Genomic DNA, 22,886 nt, shown 5'->3' on the forward strand with positions numbered 1-22,886 from the left:
CATTTTTATTATATTGGCAAGCTGAATTAAAAGCAGAAAAGTTTTATTGAAAGGAAAATCAGACACTAGTGCTGAGGAACCCCAATATAAAATACTAAGGAACCCACAGCCCAGGAGAGGCAGGGGACATTTATGTTTGAGAACCACAAAGGGAAGGTTCAAGGAGAGGGTTGGAAAAAAGATCAGTCTTTCTGAGGAACCAATGGACATAGAAGCAGGATGTTTTGCAGGAACAATTGACCACAAGGCCAGTTTAGATCAGTTTGAAGGGACATGGCTCAGCAAAGTCAACCAATGAACACCAGCAAGGGTGTTTGGGAGTAAGCCAGACTTTGGCTCACTGCAGACTCCTTATTGGCTCCTTTCAGCAAACAGGTTTATTCTGTGTTCAGAATTCTGCCTGTTCAAATTCCAAGGTTTCCCATCTTTTTTATGGCACTATGTTATGGAAATGCTTGTTTTATTCCATAAATTAAAAATTAAATTTAAAAAAGGAGAACTAAATAGCCAGGAGGTGCCAAAATTAAGGTACTTAAAGCTAAGATATTTATCATATATGCCAGCCATTAAAAATTTACTTTTTACTTATAAAAATATTATTAATGTGACTTTAGGCATTAATAATAATAGCCAGTGTTTATATAGTGCTTGGAGGTTTTTGAAGAACTTTATGTATTTTATCTTTGTTGACCCTCAAAACAACCCTGTGAGGTAGGTGCTATAATTATCCCAATTTTACCAAGGGGGAAACTGAGGCGGAGAGTAGTCAATTGACTTACTCAGAGTCAAACAGCTAGTAACTGTCTGAAACTGGATTCAAGCTTAGATCTTCCTCTCTCTGAGTTGAGTAATTTATGCACTGGGATGGGCATCAAGCATTGGTCAATAGGCAGGAGAGTATTCTGGGGGAAAATGGACTAGGAATATTAAAGCTAGGTAGTTAATAAAAACATGGCCCACTTTTTTTGAGGCAATCAGGGTTAATTGACTTGCCCAGGGTCACACAGCTAAGTAAGTATCTGAGGCTAGATTTGAAATTGCATCCTCCTGAGTCCAGGGCTAGTACTCTTTCCACTGTGCCACCTAGCTCCCTCTTATAGCATACTTTTAAAATAAATAGATATATGAGAGAGTGTGTTCATAGAGCATTGTATTTGAAGTCAGACCTATGTTCAAATTCTGGGTTTTGCTATTTACCGCCTGTGTGATATTGGGCAAATCCCTCGACCTCTCTGGGCCCCAGCTCCCTTACCTGTACAATGAGGGGGATGGACTACATGGCTGCTGAGATCTTTTCCAGATCTCTATGATTTTCCAGATCTCCAGATTGCTATGTGTAATGCAATGGTCAGCACAGCGGAAAATGAAACAGACCATTCTTTAAATGTGCTAGTTTCAATATTTTTATTTGTTCTTATAAATATCTAAATTCACAAGACATAGTGAAGAACAAACTGAAGTAGAGGTGACCATAGGCTGACTACAATGAACTTCAGCATAGGTTCTATGAGGCTGAATTGTGCTCATATGTGTCTAGTTCATCCTATTCTTTCAATGTAATCATTTTCTAGTTTAAGATGTAACCAGCTACAAGAACTATTAAAATTGTGGGAAACCACAATAAGGAAACAATCTAAATCAGGGCTGTCCAACCTTAGGTTATCTTAGGATCTCATTAAAATAAAATAATTATTCGAGGGTCACACCCAGAATAAAAAATACAGTATACTAATAGAAAGTGGGAGAACCATGTCATCAATACAACAGGAGAAGGCGGGAAGCACAAAAGCAAACACAAAACAACAAAGCGACAACACAACAGTATAAAGGTAGGTGCATACTGACTAGTCTGCATCGTACAGATGGAACACATTCCACAGATCTATTGAAAATTCTGTACAATATATTCTGTACATAATATTGCTTAAAAATATGAAAGAAAATTAACATCAATAAGATTATTAGTGATGAAATTAAAAAATCTAATATGCAGTCCATGCAAATTATTATTTTATTTTTTCAGTCGTGAAAATTAAAACCCACAGGTGGGCTGCATAAAATCGCACTGAGGGCCGTATTTTGGACGGCCCTGATCTAAATATTAAATGTCATTGCAGTAGTCCTATAATTAGAACCAACAGCATTCTGTATTGCTTAGTGGAACACTTAAAAGTAACCTGCAGCAATACTTTCAATGCCATGCTGATCTTTACATTTGGCTTGGTCATTGGTTTATTAAGTTAGCTTGAATTATTAAAGAAAAAATGAAGACATACAAAAATCTTTAGAAATATGATTCTCTGATTTGTTGGCTATGGTTTCAATATGGTCTGGTTTGAGTGTGGGTAGGAGTTAGATTAACCACTGGTTCCAACTACTTTTCCAGGATATTGGCATAATCTGAAGATACTTTGGTTTACAGAATCCCTTGTTTCTTTAAAAACTGTTCAAGTCATACCTTCAGGAGGCCTTCACATCCCCAGCTTCTAGTGCCCTCCTCCAAAATAAACTTAGGTTGCATTTAATTTGTATCTGCTTATTTGTGTACCTGTGTGTCTTCCAATAGAATGTAAACTCTTTGAGAGCAAGGACCCTTTCATTTTTGTTTTGCTAGTGCTTGGCCCAGTGCCTGGCACGAAGTAGGTGCTTCATAAATGCTTGTCAGTTGATTGATTTTTGCCTTGTGTTCTCATTTCCTTTTGTCAATTTTTAATCAGGATGCTGGAGGTGTGAGCAGGGAAAATGGCTGTTGTGAGTGTATCTCGGGCACATGTATGTGAAAAGTTGGGATTTTGGGCTATGGATGGACAGATAATAGTGGATTAGTACTGGCTAAGGGGTAAAATGTGGGGAGGGATGGCGGTGATAGTGAATGAATTTCCATTATGGGTATTATGTCAAGTTTACAAATATTTTTACAAGCTTAAAAAAAGGAAACATTGGACTGGGTTATTTCTCTGAACTCCTTCCAGCATGGAGTCCATCCTTAATAAATGTTGAATGATTTAATGATTCTTATTCAACGAATACCCAGTCCAAATTGCTGCTTCTATAGGAATGCTTGTTGTAGGTTGTGTCCTGTTCTCAACTTGGGCTCTTAAGGGAAGAGCTTACAGCATGAGGTTTATGTCAGAGCTGCAGAGCTCTATAATAGTCTTCCTCTTTTATTTTGATACTTAAAAACAAAGTGATGTGGTGATACATTACATTTACCTGGGCAAATCAAAGGCTCTGAACCATTTGTAAGGAAACAGATGGGTATGTTTAAAATTTTCTGAGTCAGATTTCCTATCCTGGAAAACCATCATAATCCCTTTAAGGAATAGTTTTCAGTCTCTGGGGGAAGTTCACAAGGAAAATTGCTTGCCCAGAAGTTCCTGCTGGGGGCACTCAGCGTCCCTAGAAATCACAACAATTTCATGGGGTGGTTGATGCCCTAGAGCAGCTCTCCACACAGTAGAAGAGGGAGACTCCTAGGCACAGAAACCTAGCAATAGCAAATCATTAAAGTCCCACTCGGTGTCTGTTGCTACAACTAAAAAGTAACCGATGCTCTCTCCAACTGTTTCCGTTAATGATTGCTATTTTGACTGAAGCTTGGATACTGATCTCAGTCCAGGATTTTAAAAGGTGATTTTCTTTTAAATAGCAGAATAAATTTTTATTATTTTAAAATTAGTTTATCATTTAAAATTGAGGAGGGGGAAAAGTATAGTCTGAATTCACATTCCTTTCCAAATGTGTGTCTGTAAACCACAATGCTCAGCATACAGTCCAGGATAGATCCCTTCTAATTCTTCCTCCTTCAGACAACAGTGACTCACGTAAAAATGCTTTGGAGCCCATTATCTTTTGCATAAGCTGTAGTATTGCATTGTTTCATATAAAAACAATCGAAGTTCATCAGAGAAGAATGATATCTTTAGAAGATTCCCAAAGAGATATTTTTTAAAATCTCAACTAAAAAACAAGGCACCACACAGCTAGGTTAAGCTGAAATGACAGTCATTAAGCTGAATAAAAAAAGAAAAAATTGAAAAAGAGAAAGCACATTCCTTAGAAAGACAGATACCCTGCCAATCAATCTGGACAGATATTTCTGTTTTGGGAGAGACTAGAAAGAACTAAAAGTCTCCAAGATTTTGCAGGCCTATTTCTCAAAAATTAATGAGGAAATGAATATCTGGATGGCCTAGTGGACAGACAGCTAACCCTGGTGTCACGATTCTTGACACAAACATTTCCTAGCTGTGTGAACCTGGGCAAGTCTCAGTAACATCTCTCAGCCTCAGTTTCCTTATCTAAGTAGGGAGAATAGTTAAAATAACAGCACCTGTCTCCAAGGGTTGTAAAGATCAAATGAGACAACACATGTAGAACGGTGTATAAATGCTGGCTATTATTACTTACTACTTTTATTACTAATTATTATTATTTTTACAGCTGCTTCTCACCTTGAAGGCTTGCCAGTCCGCGAGCAGAACTTAATCTGGACTAATAAGACTTGTGTACTTGGAGCGTTCCAGATGTGGACCACTGTCCGGTCCCTTCCTCCCTCTGACCCCCCCCCCCCCGGGGGGTCACGGAGAGTTCCAGGCCTCGTTCCTGTCTCCAGCGTTCCTTCCTGTTCCTGGAGACCCTATAGTTGAGTTCCAGGCGCCCCTTTGCGCTGTGAGGGCCAGGATGCGTCGTGAGGAAGGCCTCGTGCACCCCCCAAACTTTAGACCTCCTCATCCCCCAAGGACCAGCACTGGCATGGAGCCGGAGCGTTTAGGCGCCGGACGCTGTGTCCAAGACCTGAAATGAAATCACTTTGAATGCATGACACTGACGTGGACCGAGAGGCCTCTGGCTAAACTGCTGCCTCCCTAAGAGGATGGATAGGTGTGTGGGTCCCGGGGGGGCGGGTGAGGAAAACAGAATAGGAGCGGGGCTGGGAAGGTGCTTGAGTTTAACTGGCTAAACCGGGCTGTTTGGGTGCGTCTCGGGCCTTCCCCATCGGGGCTGGCCCCGGCCCCACGGCCTCGCGTCGCTCTTCCAAGACAAAGTTCTCGGCTTCTCGGGCCTCGGGAGCAGGCTGCGGGAAATACGTTGGAGGGAATTCGCAGCTGTTGCGGGGAACGGGCTCATCACAGAGCCTGCCCCTTCCAAAGCTCCAGAAAGCCTTAGGGCCGGGGTCTAAGGGGGAGCGCTCTTCCATCGCAGCGCGACCACACGGGACAAGGGGGAGACTGGGCGGCCCGCCAAGCCTGCGGCTTGCCGGTTCTGGGGGGGACGCCTGTCCCCGGGGAGGCACCGGGCACCGGGCTTGGACAGCGCGGGGAACAGGCCGCCGCCGCCCGCCGCCCGCTGCCGGTTAGCGCCGCTTCCCGAGCCAGAACGCCCGAGGGTAGCCCTGGGTCAGCCGGGAGCGTGTCGGCTGGGGTCTCCATGGCGATGCTCCTCTGGCTCCCAGCACGCCCGCTTCGGTTGGCATGGAAGCAGCTACCTCGAGGGCCGGTCGCGCCTTCGATTGGTCCGATTCAACAGACGCGGGTGGCTTGAAAGTAATTAGTGCTCAGCCCTTCAGGCAGCTTCTGCAAGGAGCCGGAGCTGAGCGCCGCAGCTGGAATCTATTAACACACCTTGCTCCTTCCCTCCCCTCCCCCACCCCACTACCCTGGCCCCACCCGCAGCCGCTCCAGCCCCAATACCGGAGCGCACTCGTTAATTGGAAGGTCTATATATACAGGCGGGACCAGCGAGCGCTGCGGGTTCCAAGCTGGTTTGGGCATCGCTTGTCTGGTCAGTGGGAGGAGGGCCGAAGAGCAGTGCCACTCCGGTGTCCGAGGAGGGGACGTGACCGTCACGTTGTAATGTATTGTTTGCCTTGAGTTCGGGAGTGTGGAAGAGGGCTCCTGGGGTTGGGGAGGGAAAGCGTGCGGCAGTACTCTCAAGTTATAGGGTTAGACAAACGTTCAAATAAAATTAACATTTAGTAGCCTTGAGTTGTGAAACGATTTCTGGGAGGAAGATGTGCTTTGTGCATATCTCTCTCTAAACCGCTCTCTTCCAGCCCTCATTGAGGACTGCAAGGGACATATTCTGGTGTGCTCTATTCAAAAACACCTTCTGTGTTTAATGCTGCCTCCCCTTACTTCAGTAGTTGCATTACTGGAGGAAGGGAAGCCTCTCGTGGCTTGCTAAGGGCGCCTATGCCTTCGTGTTGGGCAGTGGGGAGGGGAATGGAGAGGGGTGGATTATCTAATTTAACTATCCCTCCCTGCTCACAGCGGCCTGGGGAAACTGAGGCAATGCGTCGAAGCATCTCCAGTGGCAGGATTCCCCTGGCCCCCACAGCCCGAAGCCAGGAGATCTGTCAGGTGGTTGCCAGAACCCAGCCCTTCCTGGACCCCCCACAAAGAACTGTGCTAGGGCTGCTAACCGAAAATGGGCAGTACAGGAGGACGTGTGGCCAGGTAACTTCGAGAGCCCTGGGGGAAGCGTCGTTCTGAACATCCTTGTTTATCAAGCATTTTGGTTGAGGCAACTGAATCTTTTGTTGGCTTTTTTTTTTTTCCTCAAGAGAAGTACTAACTAGTACTGTTGCTAAACTTTAGTCCTCCATTTTTAAATATCCCTGTGGGAGTACTGAGAGCTCCTCCATTGCCATTACCTATAATGCCCTTTGATAGAGTTCTTGATTAATGTAGTCTCAGAACTCTGTAAGCCACAGCACAAAGTCTGGACGGTTTTATGAAAGGGAGGAATCGGAAGGGGCAGAGTGTTGTTATTGTGATGTAGATGTAGATGTAGAACTACCCTGGTGACAGGTGGACAGGAGTTCAAATCCGGAATCTGCCACACAAGGGCTAACTCCCTAGTTGCATATATGCATTGGTGGAGGCAGTTTATTAGGAGCTTCCCACTGCTGAATTGCAAGTCTGGGCAAAAAAAAAAAAGTTGGAAGATCACAGGAACAGACTAAAACCTTAACACTGCAGGCAGAAGTAACATCAAATTTCTAGAAGGGAATGGAAGGATTGATGAGAATTTGTACAGCACCCACTATATGCTAGGCACTGTCCAAAGAGCTTAAGATCTCATTTAAACCTTCAAACAGGTAGGTCCTACTACTATCCCCAACAGTTGAGAAAACTGAGGCAGAAGTTAAGTGGCTTGCTGAGGTTCACACAGCTAGTAAGTGAGGGCAGATTTAAACTCAGCCCTTCCTACCTCCAGGCCAAACACTATCCATTCTGCCAACTAGATGGCTCCTAGACTAGTTATTGTTGCTAAAAAAAAATTAGCTTTCACTAGTTTTTACTGGGTAGCATACAACTAATTCAAACTTTAAGGTCCAAAGTTTATCTGGAAAACTTCAGAACAAAAGCTGCTGTTCTACTGCTTTGTGATGCTCTGATAATGTGCTCCCAGGGCTTTTGTGAGAAAAGGTCTTTATAAACTTAATTGCTATAGAATAAGAACTATTATACAGGTACTGATGGAAACTGGACAAGACTTTAGACCAGTGTTCTTTTCATGCTACTACATTTTATTCTATGCTGGCACCTCCATATGAATACCACTTATCTTGAAGCTCTCTCCACCCTCAGTATCTTTGGTTTTGCCTTTGATCTGTGGAAGTTCTCCTTTAATACATCACACTTGTGGATGGAATGGGTGGGTTGGGGCAGTGACTCTCTTGAGGGAAGGAGAAAGAATGGAAGGCTTCTTGGAGTACAGATAGTCAAATTCTGTGGCATCTCTATGATCAAGGGAGGATTGTTTTGTTAGTGTAAGAAAAAGGAACAAATTCAGATCCAGTAGAACCAGAGGGCTGATATAGGCTACAGCACAGGCCAGAGTGACTTTGGAGTTGAAATTTGACCCTCAGAAGCCCCTGGTCTCTTGACTCAGTACAAGAATGTAAGAAGGGAGATCTTCAGTCATTTCATCTTCTCCCTCCTAACCCAGCACCTTACCTCCCATCTTAAGTAGAGAGAGAAGAGAGCAAAGCCTCCAGAGAAAAATTCCAAGGGTGGGGGAGGCAAAGGCATTCCTAGGAAAATGTGGTCCTGGCTCCTCCCCTTTTTTGTCTTCCTTAATGTCATCCCTGTACCTCTTCTCCCAGGATAGTGCCTTCTGAAAAAATTCAGAGAACAGGACTCCTGAGGAGTTCTGCCCCCACATTGATAGCAGGAGTTCCAGCACCTTGAATTTAGGAACAAGAACAGTAACTCTGTGTTTTGAGGATCACATACACCACATAACCCTGTTAGGGATTATATCCTTTACATAGGTCAAAAAAGATGCTCAGAAAGGGATAGCAATTTACCCCAAAGTCATGAATCTGGAATTCATTCTCCCCCCCCCCCCACTACGCATGCGCACACACGCACACGATATATATTACCTATACATTCCAAAAATATTCCTAAGGCATTGCTGTGATGCCCATGTTAATTCTTTGGTCAAAAGGATTGGCTCCCCATTCCCCCATAAGATAAAATACAAATTTCTTATCCTGGCATTTAAGGCTCCCCACAGTCAGACCGTTGCCCCCTTTTCAGTAAACAATATTTTGTTTTATTTACTCCCCAGTGATTTTTATATCCCAGCCACACTGAACCTCTAACAACTCTTCTTCTGTCATTTCTATGCCTCTGCTCCATGACCGGAGGATTCATTCTCTTCATCAATTCAATACATATCAACTAACTTTCAGCTCCTAATCCTTTCACAGAATTGGGAGGTGATGACAGTACAAAGAAAAAGAAAATAATCTGTCTTCATGGAGCTTGAGTTTTGGAGGTACTGCTGTGGGAAATATATTTATGCATTTAATCAGATATAAAGTTAATTCCAGGTTTCTCATATCATGATCTAGAGAAGAAAATGGTAAACCACTCTAGTAACTTTGCCAAGAAAGCCCCAAATAGGGTCAAGAAGAGTCAAACACGACAAAAACGCCTGAAATTCCAAGAATGAGGGTGCTAATCCCTGAGCAGAAGCTGAAAGGAGTATGGATCAGGAATCCCATTATGTGAAAAGTGGTACTTGAGCTGTGTTTTGAAGGAAGCTAGGACGGAGGGATGGAATGCTTTACAAACTTGGGAGAGCAATTGTGCACAGGTATATAAGTGGTGGGAAATAGAATACTGTGTGTAGGAGAAAAGGGGAGTAAGTTTGTTTGACTAGAATATTGTAAAGCATAATAATGTTGCAATTTCATAGTGTGTTGTGGGGGTCATCTCAAAAGAATTCTGATTCAGATCATCTTTAATCTAAGCAAAGGCATTTATTGAAGTGGTGCTTCTCAGGAAGTGGGCTGGGTTCCAAGAAGAACTGGCAACTTCAGTAAGACAAGAGAGGTAATTTTATAGTGCAACGATACTGATCACACAACAAATTATATATATTAAAAAGGCAGGAGGGGTTTGTTCAGGAATTAGGTGATAGGGGAGGGGTCCCAGCCTTGGTGGAACTGAGCATGCACTTACCCATAATGCATACAGAAAAGTCCAAGGGGGGTTTAATATATGATAATGATATTATAATAAGCCTCTCTATGTCACAAGTTCACCTCAAGGACAGTTTTGGCTATTATTGCATAGGTGCCTACTTGGGGAATGTCCCTTTTATTGTTTTGGGGTCCACATCCTGCTCAGGTATTGTGGTAGTGCTGCTTTCTGATTGACTGGCTATTATCCTGTCTGAGACTAAATGGATGTATTTGTGGTTAAGTGCATGGATACACCTGCTGCTTCTGTGAGAAACATGACAATTGGATCTGGGGGTAGTGGATCGTTGGTTGTTTTCCTTCCTTCTTGAAGAGGACCAAAATGAAATCACTATGGCAGTGGCTAGGATTCCATCCTATGGATGTGCCTGATGTTCTAGTGGGGCAATGAGGCATATGTGGGGAAGTTAGGATATTGAGTCATGGAAGGGGGGATAGTAGCTAGATGAGACAGTGGCTATAGTGAATCTGGGGGCAGTGGCTAGCTATTCATTGTTCATTGAGGCCTGTGATTGAGTCTGGGGACTTGTGGTGTGGTTAAAGCCAGATCATGTGGTTAAATCAGAACATGCCTGCTGTTCATTGAGGCCCATAAGGAAGTTAGAATAAATGGGGCTGGGGGCAGCTTCATTAGGATTCCATCAGTAAGACTGGAATGGCAGGTGGGATCCAGGAAGAGGATTTTGTATTTTGTCCTGGAGGTAGTAGGGAACCATTGAAAATTTTTGAATAGGGGTATGTGATGTGGTTAGGTATGTATTTTAGGAATTATTAATTTGGTGGTCTGTGGTGGATGGATTAGAAAGGTGAAAGACTGGAGGGAGACAAATTAGGAAGCTACCACAGTAGTATCAATGGAAGGCCTGAACTAGAGTGGAGTGAAGGAACTGTGATTGGAGCAAAGAGAAGAATGGGAAAGAAGTTGTGGAGGTAGGGTAAATAAGACTTAATAATTGATTTCATGTGGTGATTGAAGGAGTAGGAAGAGTCTGATGACTTGGAATTATTGGAAAGGTGACTGTATCCTCAATAGAAATGGGATAGTTGTGGGAGGGGAAATGGGTTGGAGGTGTTGGGGGTGGTAGTGGAATGTTTCTCTGTTGGGCATATTGTGTTTGAGATGCCCATCTCACACACACACACACACACACACACACACACACACACATGTATATGTGTATGTATATATATGTGTGTGTATATATGTATATGTGTGTGTGTATATATATATATACATACATACATACACACACACACACACACATATATATATATATATATATATATATATATATATATATATATATATATATATATATATATATATATATATATATATATATATATATCTCCAGGTGGGCATGTCCAACTAGCAATTTGTACATATTTCTTTTTTTTTTTTTTGGTAAATAGTATTTTATTTTTTCCAATTACATGTAAAGATAGCTTTTGACATTCATTTTTTCATAAGATTTCGAGTTCCAAATTTTTCTCCCTCCCTTCTCTCTCTCCCCTCCCCAAGATGGCAAGCAACTTGATAGAGATTATACCTGTGCAATCACATTAAATATATGTCCACATTATTCATGTTGTGAAAGAGGAAACAGAAATGGAAAAATAATAAGAAAGAAAACAAAAAAAAGAAACAAGGAAAAGTGAACATGTATCTTGGATCTGGATTCATCCTCCATACTTTTTTCTCTGGATATGGATAGCCTTTTCCATCATAAGTCTTTTGGAATTGTCTTGGGTCATTGTATTGCTAAGAACTAAATCTATCATAGCTGATCATTGTACAATGTGGCTGTTACTGTGTACAATGATTCCTTGGTTCTGCTCACTTCACTCAGCATCAGTTCACGTAAGTCATTCCAGGTTCTTCTGAAGTTGGCCTACTCATCATTTCTTTTTTTGTTTTCTTTTTTTAATTATTACTTATTTATTTAATATTTTTAGTTTTCAGCATTAATTTTCACAAGAGTTTGAATTACAAATTTTCTCTCCATTTCTATCCTACCCCCTACTCCAAGATGGCATATATTCTGTTTGCCCAGTTCCCCAGTCAGCCCTCCCTTCTGTCACCCCACTCCCCCCCCCCATCCCCTTTTCCCTTACTTTTCTTGAAGGGCAAGATAGATTTCTATGCCCCATTGCCTGTATATCTTATTTCCTAGTTGCATGCAAAAACTTTTTTTTGAACATCTGCTTTTAAAACTTTGAGTTCCAAATTCTCTCCCCTCTTCCCTCCCCACCAACAAGCAATTCAACATAGGCCACATGTGTATCATTACGCACAACCCTTCCACAATACTCATGTTGTGAAAGATTAAGTATATTTTGCTCCATCCTCTCCTATCCCACTTTATTCAGTTTTCCCCTTTGACCCTGTCCCTTTTCAAAAGTGTTTGCTTTTGATTACCCCCTCCCCCATCTGCCCTCCCTTCTATCATCCCCCCTTTTTCATCTCCTTCCTCCTTTCCTGTGGGGTAAGATACCCAATTGAGTGTGTATGTTATTCCCTCCTCAGGTCAAATGCGATGAGAAGACGATTCACTCATTCCCTTTCACCTGCCCCCTCTTCCCTTCCAATAAACTGCTTTTTCTTGCCACTTTTATGTGAGATAATTTACCCCATTCTATCTCTCCCTTTCTCCCTCTCTCAATATATTCCTCTCTCATCCCTTAATTTGATTTTATTTTTTTAGATATCAGCCCTTCATATTCAAGTCACCCTGTGTCCTATCTATCCATCCATCCATCCATCCATATATATATAATATATATACATACATGTATATGTGTGTGTGTGTATATATATGTATATGTATATATATGTATATGTATGTGTATATATATATGTGTATATATATTTATTCCCTTCAGCTACCCTAATGCTGAGGTCTCATGAATTATACACATCATCTTTCCATGTAGGAATGTAAACAAAACAGTTCAACTTTAGTAAGTCCCTTATGATTTCTCTTTCTTGTTTACCTTTTCATGCTTCTCTTGATTCTTGTGTTTGAAAGTCAAATTGTCTATTTAGCTCTGGTCTTTTCACTGAGAAAGCTTGAAAGTCCTCCATTTTATTGAAAATCCATATTTTGCCTTGGAGCATTATGCTCAGTTTTGCTGGGTAGGTGATTCTTGGTTTTAATCCTAGCTCCATTGACCTCTGGAATATCATATTCCAAGCCCTTTGATCCCTCAATGTAGAAACTGCTAGATCTTGTGTTATCCTGATTGTGTGCCCACAATACTCAAATTGTTTCTTTCTGACTGCTTGCAGTATTTTCTATTTGATCTGGGAGCTCTGGAATTTGGTGACAATATTCCTAGGAGTTTTCTTTTGGGGATCTTTTTTCAGAGGTGATCTGTGGATTCTTTCAATTTCTATTTTACCCTCTGGCTCTAGAATATCAGGGCAGTTCTCCCTGACAATTTCTTGAAAGATGATATCTAGGCTCTTTTTTTGATCATGTCTTTCAGGTAGTCCAATAATTTTTAAATTCTCTCTCCTGGATCTATTCTCCAGGTCAGTAGTTTTTCCAATGAGATACTTCACTTCCATTTTTTCATTCCTTTGGTTCTGTTTTATAATATCTTGATTTGTCATAAAGTCACTAGCTTCTACTTGCTCCAATCTAATTTTTAAGGTAGTATTTTCTTCAGTGGTCTTTTGGACCTCCTTTTCCGTTTGGCTAATTCTGCCTCAAGACATTCTTCTCCTCATTGGCTTTTTGGAGCTCTTTTGCCATTTAAGTTAGTTTGTTTTTTAAGGTGTTATTTTCTTCAGTATTTTTGGGTCTCCTTTAGCAAGTCACTGACTTGTTTTTCTTGGTTTTCTCTCATCATTCTCATTTCTCTTCCCAATTTTTCCTCTACTTCTCTAACTTGCTTTTCCAAATCCTTTTTGAGTTCTTCCATGGCCTGAAACTTGTTCATGTTTTTCTTGGAGGCTTTTGATGTAGGCTCTTTGACTTTTTTGACTTTGTTGACTCCTTCTGGCTGTATGTTTTGGTCTTCTTTGTCACCAAAGAAAAATTCCAAAGTCTGAGTCTGAATCTGTGTCCTTTTATGCTGCCTGTTCATGTTCCCAGCCAACTACTTGACCCTTGAGTTTTTTGTTGGGGTATGACTGCTTGTAGAGTAGAGAGTACTTTGTCCCAAGCTTGAGGGGCTGTGCTGTTGTTTTCAGAGCTTTTTCTATACAGCAATCTCTGCCACACCAGTGCTCCTTCTCCCCCAAGAAACTGCCAACTGGGACTGCGACTCAGATCTAAGCAGGCTCTGCACTCCTGCTTGCATCCACCACTTATTTCCTCCCACCAGGTGGGCCTGAGGCCAGAAGCAACTGCAGCTGTAGCTCTGTAAGCAGCCTCAGAGCTGCACCACCTCCACTGTTCCTGGGGTGGTAGCCACCCGCAAACTACTTTCACTCTGTCCCTGCAGTTTTTCCCATTAACCTTCTCTGTTGTCTTTGGTGTTTGTGGGTTGAGAAGTCTGTAACTGCCACAGCTCAATGATTCAGGGCCCTGTCATCTATTCTGCCTGGCTCCTGGTCTGGTTGGCCCGAGTGCGGCCCATGCTGGCCTTTGCTCTCCTCCCCTCCGCTGCCAACATGGTGAGATAAACCTTACCCAACAACCATCCAGACTGTCCTGGGATGAAGCCCTGCTTCCCTCTGCTGTTTCGTGGGTTCTGCAGTTGTAGAATTTGTTCAGAGTTACTTTTTTAAGGTGCTTGGAGGGTCCTGGGGAAGAGCTTTAGGCAAGTCCCTGCTTTGCAGCCACCATCGTGGCTCTGCCCCCCTTTGTACATATTTCTATTTACTTTATATTTATGTTCCACGTATTTTTATATCTCTGTCATTAGAATATATATTGTTAGGTAGAGATTGTTTCATTCTTTGTACTTGTGTCAACACTGCCTGGCAAACAAAAAGTCCTTAATAAATACTTGTTGATTCAATGATAGATTTCGGAGTCATTTGCGGGGAGATGATAATTGAATACATTCAGAGCTGATAAGATCACCAAGAAAGAGAATATATACATACATATACATGCATGTATATGTATGTATATATAATATATACCTGTGTATATATGTGTGTGTGTATATACACATATGTGTGTGTATATATATATATACACATATGTGTGTGTATATACATATATATGTACACACACACACATACACAGAGGGAGGGAGAGAGAGAGAGAGAGAGAGACAGACAATGAGAACAGAACCCTAGGACATACTCAAACTTAGTGGCTATGAACTAGCATAAGAGAGTTGAGAAGTGAGTAAAAAGAAGAGAGTGAGAGACAGATCCAAGAAGACAGAGGAACTGGGGGTAGGAACGGTCATTGTCAAAAAACTGTGGGGAAGTCAAGTAGAATTAGGATTTAGAAAAGGTAATTGGATTTACAGTTGAGATCACTAATGCTAAAGAGAGTAATTTTAGTGGCCAGTGGCTGGCCTGATTGCAGAGGATTGAAAAGTAAATTCTTGAGGGCAAGGTGTTTGGCTCACAGGTGCCTAGTGTAGTGCTTGGTCTATAGAGGTTTAATAAATGTTTGAGTCCAATTATTCAAACTGCCAAAACTGACAATTTATAGGCGGATTTGTACTCTCTTGCTTTGGAGATTGAAGCTAAGATGATGATGATTGATAGTATTTATATAGTAGTAACCATGTGCCATGTGTTAAGCACTTTACACATATCTCAGTTAATCCTCATGACAACTTTAGGGTGTAGGTGCTATTATTATCCCCACTTCACATATGGGGAAACTGAGGCAAACAGATGAAGTGATTTGCCCAGGGTCATACAGGAAGGATTTGAATTCAGGTCTTCTTCTCTCCAGGTCCAATCTGCTATCTACTGTACCACCTAGATAAGATTAAGGAGTATAATTGTATAATTTCCCTAATCAGTAAGACTCAGTTGCCTTTTTATAGTAAGAAAGGAGAAAAATCCCTCCTGAAGCAATCATAACTATGTGGCAGGTAGGATAGAGTACTGGAATGGAAAGAAATACAAATAAAATCAATCCGTCTTTGCTTCTGAAAAGGACATGCCAACCTCCAATTTACTGTCCTCTTGTACCACTGGACTTCCCTGCCTCCCTAGGCCACTACTCCCATATGTGTGTTGTCTCCCCCACTAGAACATCAGAATCTTGAAGACAGGGAATGACTTGTTTTTGCTTTTTTGCTGTCTAGTGCTTGGTACATTATAAGCACTTAAAAAATGTTCGTCCATACATACAAGTATTTCCAGCATTAAGGAAGAATATCCCCAGACTGGCAGTCTGGACGGACTTGATAAGTGTAGTCTTTACTAAGATGGTGTACTTTAACTCTTGGTTGCTAGTTTCTGACTAGGTAACCCTTGCTATCTGCTTTCTCTGTGACTTCTCCCTCTTTCCCTCCAATCCAACTCGAATTTTTTAATCTCTTATTGCACATGCCCCATACCCTCAGGAAGAGAATTATTTGGTAGCTTCCTGTTTAGACAAACCTTACCCCAAGTTATCAAGAATAATTGTTATTCATACCGGACATCCAAGAATTCTTATTTACTTGAGAGACGGCTTCTTGTGGGGAGGGAAGGTTGAAAGATGGCTTGAAGTCGACCCCTCAAATCCCTCAAAATATATTAGAGATGGAAGGGTCTTAAGGATTGTCCCACTCAATTCTAGGTTTTACAGAAGAGGAAATGGGGGTGGGGAGGGTGGGGAAAACGATTTGCCCCAGGGTGATAGAAGAAGGTTCTCTCAGTTCTTATCTGAAATTGACTTTAAGCCAAGATTGATCCCCAAACTCACAGATTCAGAATGTCAGCTAAACAGCCTTATAGACCACCTTGGCCAACTTTACTGTTGTACAGAAGTGAAAACAGACCTAATTAGTCAGAGCAGGCACCAGAACCCAATTTTCCTGGCTCTCAGGCTAGTCAGTCAATAAACATTAAGTGGCCCTGCAACAAACACTGGGTATGCAAAAAGAGACAAAAGACAGTCCTTGCCCTCAAGGAGTCCACAGTACTTAATCAGGTCGTTGAAATTTAACTCTTGGAGGCTCCTGATCTCTTGACTCAGTACAAGAATGTAAGAAGAGAGATCTTCAGTCATTTCATCTTCTCCCTCCTAACCCAGAACCTCACCTCCCATCTTAAGTATTGAGAGAAGAGAGCAAAGCCTCCAGAGAAAAATTCTAAGGGTGGGGGAGGCAAAGGCATTCCCAGGAAAATGTGGTCCTGGCTCCTCCCCTTTTTTGTCTTCCTTAATGTCGCCCCTGTACCTCTTCTCCCAGGATAGTGCCTTCTGAGAAAATTCAGGGAACAGGACTCCTGAGGAAGAATTTCTTCTACCCTGGAAGGGTCTGGCATCCCAGAAGCACGCACTCTCTTGCCCTTCCTCTCATATTGTGGTTCACTTTACTTTTAATCTAGTAATCCTTTCCTAGGGCAGCGTGGTGGATAGAACACCAGGCCTAGAGTCAGGAAGACCTGAGTTCAAATTTGACCTTAGATACTTACTATCTGTATGATCCTGGGCAAGTCACAACCTTGTTTGCTTCAGTTTTCTCATCTGTAAAATAAGCTGGAGAAGGAAATGGCAAACGACTCCAGCATCTTTGCCAAGAAAACCCCCAGAGGGATCTTGAAGAGTTGGATACTACTGGAAAAAAAGCCTAATGCTAACAACAATCCTTTCCTACCCCTTATTTTCTGAAAACTTTGGGGAACTTTGGGAAGCTAAGGAGCTCAGAAAAGTTGAAATTGGAGAGATAGAGGTAATCCCAAGAAGGATTGAGCCAGAGGTTTAATTTCCTCATTTGCCTCTGCTGAACCCCAACATTTTCTGTTAGTCATTCACTGGTAGGAGATGCTCATCTTAGTCCATTGGCTATAAGACTGTTCTGCAAAGTGGTTCCTGATGTACCATCCACTGCCCGCGCTGGGACACCAGCTCGCAGGCCTCCTGCCTTGGCTGGACCATCCTCAGATCTCTCATTTCACAGATGAGGAAAGATACCTACTCCCTTGCTGTTGAAGAAATTCAGTCTAATCTTACTGACTTGAGATAAAGCACAGATTTATCTGGGCCCTCCCTCAATCATTGAATCCCTATTAGTTCATTCTTCCAGCATTCATTTGATGTCTTGCCTACTGGGCACAGAAGAAAAAAAGCAAAGACATTTATCAAGGAACTTACAGGATAGTACGGAGAAACAAAGGAACAAATAATTTACTGATACAGAACAGAAAAGACAGAAGAGGTGGTCCTCAGAATTCAGAAGAAGGATACAGAATTTATTATTCCAAACAATTTGGGATGGCTGAGAAGAAGTTGAAGAAACTCCATATCCCCTCCCTCTGTGTTTCATAAGGGCCTCCTTCTTACCAAACGCTAACCCTAAGCGTTAACTGTGTGCTTAAACTATACCCCTTGTTGTTTGTTAATCCTTTACCTCACCAGTCTCTGTCTTCCATGAGATAATAAGATCATAGACGTGGAAAGACATGTTAGGAGGTGCTTAATCCAACCCCTTTATTTCTACAGATGGAAACTGAGGCCAAGAGATGAAAAGTCTTGCTCAAGGTCACCCAGGTAGTAAGTAGCGGAGTCAAGATTGGAACCCCAATTTTCTGACTTCCCCTTCAGTGTTCTTCCCATGACCACATGCTGCTTCCTTCCCTTCTTGCCTACGAAGAAAGTCAATTCTCTTTCCCTTCCCTTCCATCCACCCAACTTCCTAGGTCCACTTCTTCTTCTGTCCTTATTTGCTCCCAAATTTCTAGAAGGAAGCCCAACCAGTATTTCCACTTATTACCTATTCACCCTTTAACTGAGCAATCTGAGTTCCTGGCTATCATGCCCACTGTTGAGACAGCTTTCCTGAAGGGTTACAATATTTAATATCAAAACATCTTCCTTCTTGAAACCCATGTCCTTTGTGTATGCCTATGATGTGGCACTCACCGGTTTCTCCCATCCTTATTATTTTTTCCTATTTTTCCCACTGTCTCTTCTTTCAACTTCTTAAAAGTAACTTTACCCCAAGGCTCTGACTCTTGCCATCTTTAGTCCTGTGCAATTTCATCCATTCAATTGGTAGCTCCAGCTCCTTTCCTGAACTCTGTCAGTTCAGTTGAGCATTTATTAAACATATACTACGTGCAAAAGAGGCATCATGCTTCTCTTAACTCTTCAACTGCCTACCTGATTTTCCATCCAAAGTTTACGGATGTCCTGTAAACTTTAACTAAAACTGGCTAGAAAGAATACTTTTGCCACCAATTCCCAAATTAATCCCTTAATGCATAGGTTCCCAAAGTGGGTGATCCTTCTCCCTGCGAGGTGGTAGAAAGATGGGGGTGGGCAGTGTGAGTGAGTGGGCAGTAGTAGCCTTGGATACAATTGGGCAGTGTGGAATAAAAATAAGAGGGCTGTGGAAGCATAAGGAAAGAAGGAAAGAACATTTTGAAAAACCATTCATACGTGTTTCATCTATTATGTAATAGAGTTAAATTCATAGTGATTACAGTATTTTCCAAATAAACATACAAAATGCAAATTATAACCAATCAGGGGTCACGTCTACTGACAGGTCTTAACAAGCAAGTGTTGGCAGATGAGCATGTTGCACATTGTCAGAAATATGTACGTGTAATAATTGATTTACAATATGATACTATATGTTTACATGACACAATAATGTGTCATCAAAATTTCAATGCAGGAAAAACCCCACAAATTTATAATAAATTATTAAATTCAAGATGTGTCATTTTTAAAAAAAATCATATTTTTTGAAAATGATGCAAATTTCAAAAAAAAAACCACATTAAAGGGTTAAAGAAAGTAGATTTCCAGGGGGAGCACTGAGTAACTTTTTTTTTATTAGAAAAGAGGGTGGTAGGCCAAATAAGTTTGGGAACCTCTGCCTTAGTGGAATAAGTAATCAATCATTTGTACTTAAAACTTGGCGTTTTTTATTGTTTCAGTCTCTGACCCCTTGCATCTACTCAATTTTATTGATATATCTTTGTCTCTTGTATGGTGTTATTTTACATTTTTGCTGAACCACCATCTTTCCAGGTTTCATTTCCTCTTGTCTGGTAGATGGCAACAGGCTGTTATCTGATTTTTAATCTTTTTCTTCTTTCTCCCTCTGATCTATCACATACCCTGCTGTCAGTAATATCTTCTTGTTCTGACTTTATCACTACTCTCCCCACTTGGAAACCTTCAATAGTTCCTCATTTGCTTCCCAAATAATACCCATACTATTCAGCTTGGAATTCAAGGTTCTCTACAGTCTGGCTTCCACCAACCTTCCCAGCCTTCTCACGTCATAACCCTTCAAATACTCCTAATTACATCAGATTGGACTGTCCTGTTCTTGAGTTTTCTCTACTTCATCAACTTTGCTCAGTATGTTCCTTATGATTAGAATGTTATCCTTTGCCTCCTGGAGTCAAACCCATCCTTTTTTAAAAAATTTTTACTTTAATTAATTTATCTTTGTTAAGCAATTGGGGTTAAATGACTTGCCCCAGGGTCAGCTAGTAAGTATCAAGTGTTTGCGGCCAGATTTGAACTCTGGTCCTCTTGAGGCCAGGGCCACTGCTCTATCTACTGCACCACTAAGCTGCTCCAAACCCATTTTTTAAGGCAAAATCTCTTAAATATTTTTATGCATCAGTGAACCCCGTCATCAATCTGGTAAAGCCAATGAAATTTCTTCTCAGTTGAGCATTTTTAAGTAGTTGAAGGAAATTATAAATTTGAGTTAGAGGTTAGTAAAAATAAAGATTTATTTTTTCCCATTCTGTGTCATGGACCTCCAGAAATTTATTCACAGACCTCAGGTTAAGAACCGCTACTTGAAGGCCCAGGTAAAATTCCATTGCTATGATTTCCCCTTCCCCCATCTAGGGGCAACCTTGCTCTGAGCTCTTGAAGTATCTATCACCTTTTTTATGCACTGTCATCAACCTTTGTAGTGTAAAGATATTTGTGTATTTTATCTTGTCATAAGTTGCCAAAGGTGTGATGACCAAGTGTTGGTATCCCCCATGGTACTTAGTATGCTAAAATGTTATATTAAGAAGTAGGGAGATAATTGGGGAAAAAAGCTTTAAGTTTGCCTTTACCTGGACTCTATGATTCATTCCCAGGAGTACATCTTAAAGATTAATCATTTAAAATCAAACAGGCCTTCATGCTGTTCCTTCATGACCATTTGCCTGCCTCAGTTTCCTCTGCTATAAAATGATGATATAATAGTACCTACCTCTCAGAGTTGTCATGAGGAATAAATGAGATAATATTTATAAATCTCTTAGCACAGTACCTGGCACATAGTAGGCAACCAATAAATGCTTGTTTCTTGTTCTTTCTTTTCTAATGGTAATAATACAATGCTGATGTGAAAGTTCCAACATATGTTTGTATATGTACATTATATATACATACATATATATATATACATACATATACATATATATATGTATACATGACTTATCACAGTAATATGATAAGTCAGTAGCATCATCTTCATTTAACAGATAAGGAAATTAAGTTTGCAGGCTAGGGCCAGGAGCTAGTTGTTAGAGGCTAGAATTGGGGCTTTTAGACATATGATGTAGTGTTTACATGAAACCATACTGGCTCTTTTTGGTAACTGGCTGGTGTTCTGCCTTCAAATTACTTTGGTTGAGCCTCTGTAGACAATTAGCCTGAATACTTGATAGCATTGACTTGTGCATTTAGCTCTTGAATATCCTAACTGGTCTTGAGACTTTCAATTGAAGTGATCCTAAAAGACCCAAGCTTTACGTGTGTGGAAGTCAATGTGAGTAGTGGGTATCTAATACTTATGAATTTACATTTATCCCTCTTTCCAAATGCACAACAACACGACAGCTCTGTGCCTAGTAGAGCACTTGGAATAATGGGGACATTAATCATGGTTTATGAATGACCCTGCCACTGTTGATTTGCTATTTTGGCACCACGTCTATTTACCACATGACTTATTTTCCCATAATATCCAAAGCAGATCTTTTAAACTAGATGCATAAATCACCCACTTCTATATGCCAACTAAAGGGGAAAAAGGATAGCTCTGAATGCTAACTTTTGAAGTAGCCTTTAACACTAAGTAAATACATAGTATAATCATAAACCACGGAATATTTAATGGGACAAATGAATTTCCCTTGCAATAAATCTAGATCAAATTTGTAAAATGACCTGTCTTCTGACCTTCGGGCCTCCCTAATGTGGCACTGTAGAGTATCTTAAGGGTATCTTGCTGATTCCTGTTGTGTTTACTAAATATTTATATTTTATGGTAGTTTCCTGAGATAACTCAAACAACTTTGCTTTTTGCTTCCTTTTGGCAAATGAAGGAGAAAAAGATAGGTTTCGCTAGAGTAGCTTACATTATGTTACAACTATAGTTGAGTACATGATCCTTCTTCTGTTCCCTCCTCTTCACTCCCACTCCCAGCATTCTTGTTCAGGCCTTTGTTACCTTTCACTTGGCCTAATTGACCATAACTGGGAATAATTGCCTTCATCTTTACTTTGAGTCTTTAACCTTTATGCCATCTCTCATTCAGCTGTCAAATCTTCTGGTTTAAAAACTCACTCCCCTTCTCAAATCTTTAGTTCCTGCTGTCTCTGCCTTGTCTTTTCCACAGTCCCTTTCTGTTCCCCTGCCCCTCACCCCACCATGATTCCTCTTCACATCTTTATTTTACCCACCCTGAACAGCTGGCTCAGGTCCAGCCCAGCTTTCAGGCCTAGATCATACTCTACACTATTTTGCTGTATACTTGTCAGTTCTTCTTTCTCGTTCTGTGAGGCCTAGTTCAGGTGCTACTTTTCCTATGAAGCCTTCCATGATGCCTCTCCCTTCCCACTGAAATTTCCCATTAAGTTTTTAGCATTTGTATTTCTGAAGTTATTAAAGATTAAAGCTACACTAAGATTTTTGGGACAATGTGTGTCTGTGTGTGATATACAAACACGTATGATACAAAACAGAATCTTAGGTTCTCCTTCCCTTCCCTCCTTCCCATTGTATTGTAGATTTTGAGGGCAGGGATTCTTTCTTTTTGTGTTTCCTGTGCACTTAAATATTTGCTGTCTAAACTGAAGATTGAACATTGGACTATGTGTCTTGTTATGAGAGTTGGACATTACTTTTGCAGTTATTCCCTACCTTTATAATATCTTGATTTCTCATAAAGTCATTAGCCTCCACTTACTCCATTCTAATTTTTAAGGAGGTATTTTCTTCAGTGGTCTTTTGGACCTCCTTCTCCATTTGGCTAATTCTGCCTTTCAAGGCATTC

General features: G+C 41.1%; 2 protein-coding genes across 4 annotated transcripts in view; both read left to right on the top strand.

The window, feature by feature from the left end:
* LOC118836666 (butyrophilin subfamily 1 member A1-like) overlaps nucleotides 1-4,806 on the top strand; it is a 36,990-nt gene extending 32,184 nt beyond the window's left edge. Inside the window, exons 6-7 of the mRNA XM_036743895.1 lie at nucleotides 2,718-2,772; nucleotides 4,616-4,806. Coding sequence (XP_036599790.1) covers nucleotides 2,718-2,772; nucleotides 4,616-4,806 — 246 coding nt within the window. The remainder of the gene's footprint in view (nucleotides 1-2,717; nucleotides 2,773-4,615) is intronic.
* The window catches only part of CCNA1 (cyclin A1), a 37,387-nt gene continuing 19,083 nt past the window's right edge, over nucleotides 4,583-22,886 (top strand). The window contains exons 1-2 of one of the 3 annotated variants that reach the window (XM_036746848.1): nucleotides 4,648-4,884; nucleotides 6,273-6,458. In XM_036746848.1, the coding sequence (XP_036602743.1) occupies nucleotides 6,294-6,458 (165 nt within the window). In that variant the 5' untranslated portion in view covers nucleotides 4,648-4,884; nucleotides 6,273-6,293. Of the gene's footprint in view, nucleotides 6,459-22,886 lie in introns of all 3 variants that reach the window. The other 2 variants (XM_036746846.1, XM_036746847.1) reach the window with 2 other exon arrangements.

Source organism: Trichosurus vulpecula, chromosome 2 (genome assembly GCF_011100635.1).
Source record: "Trichosurus vulpecula isolate mTriVul1 chromosome 2, mTriVul1.pri, whole genome shotgun sequence".
Lineage (NCBI taxonomy): Eukaryota > Metazoa > Chordata > Mammalia > Diprotodontia > Phalangeridae > Trichosurus > Trichosurus vulpecula.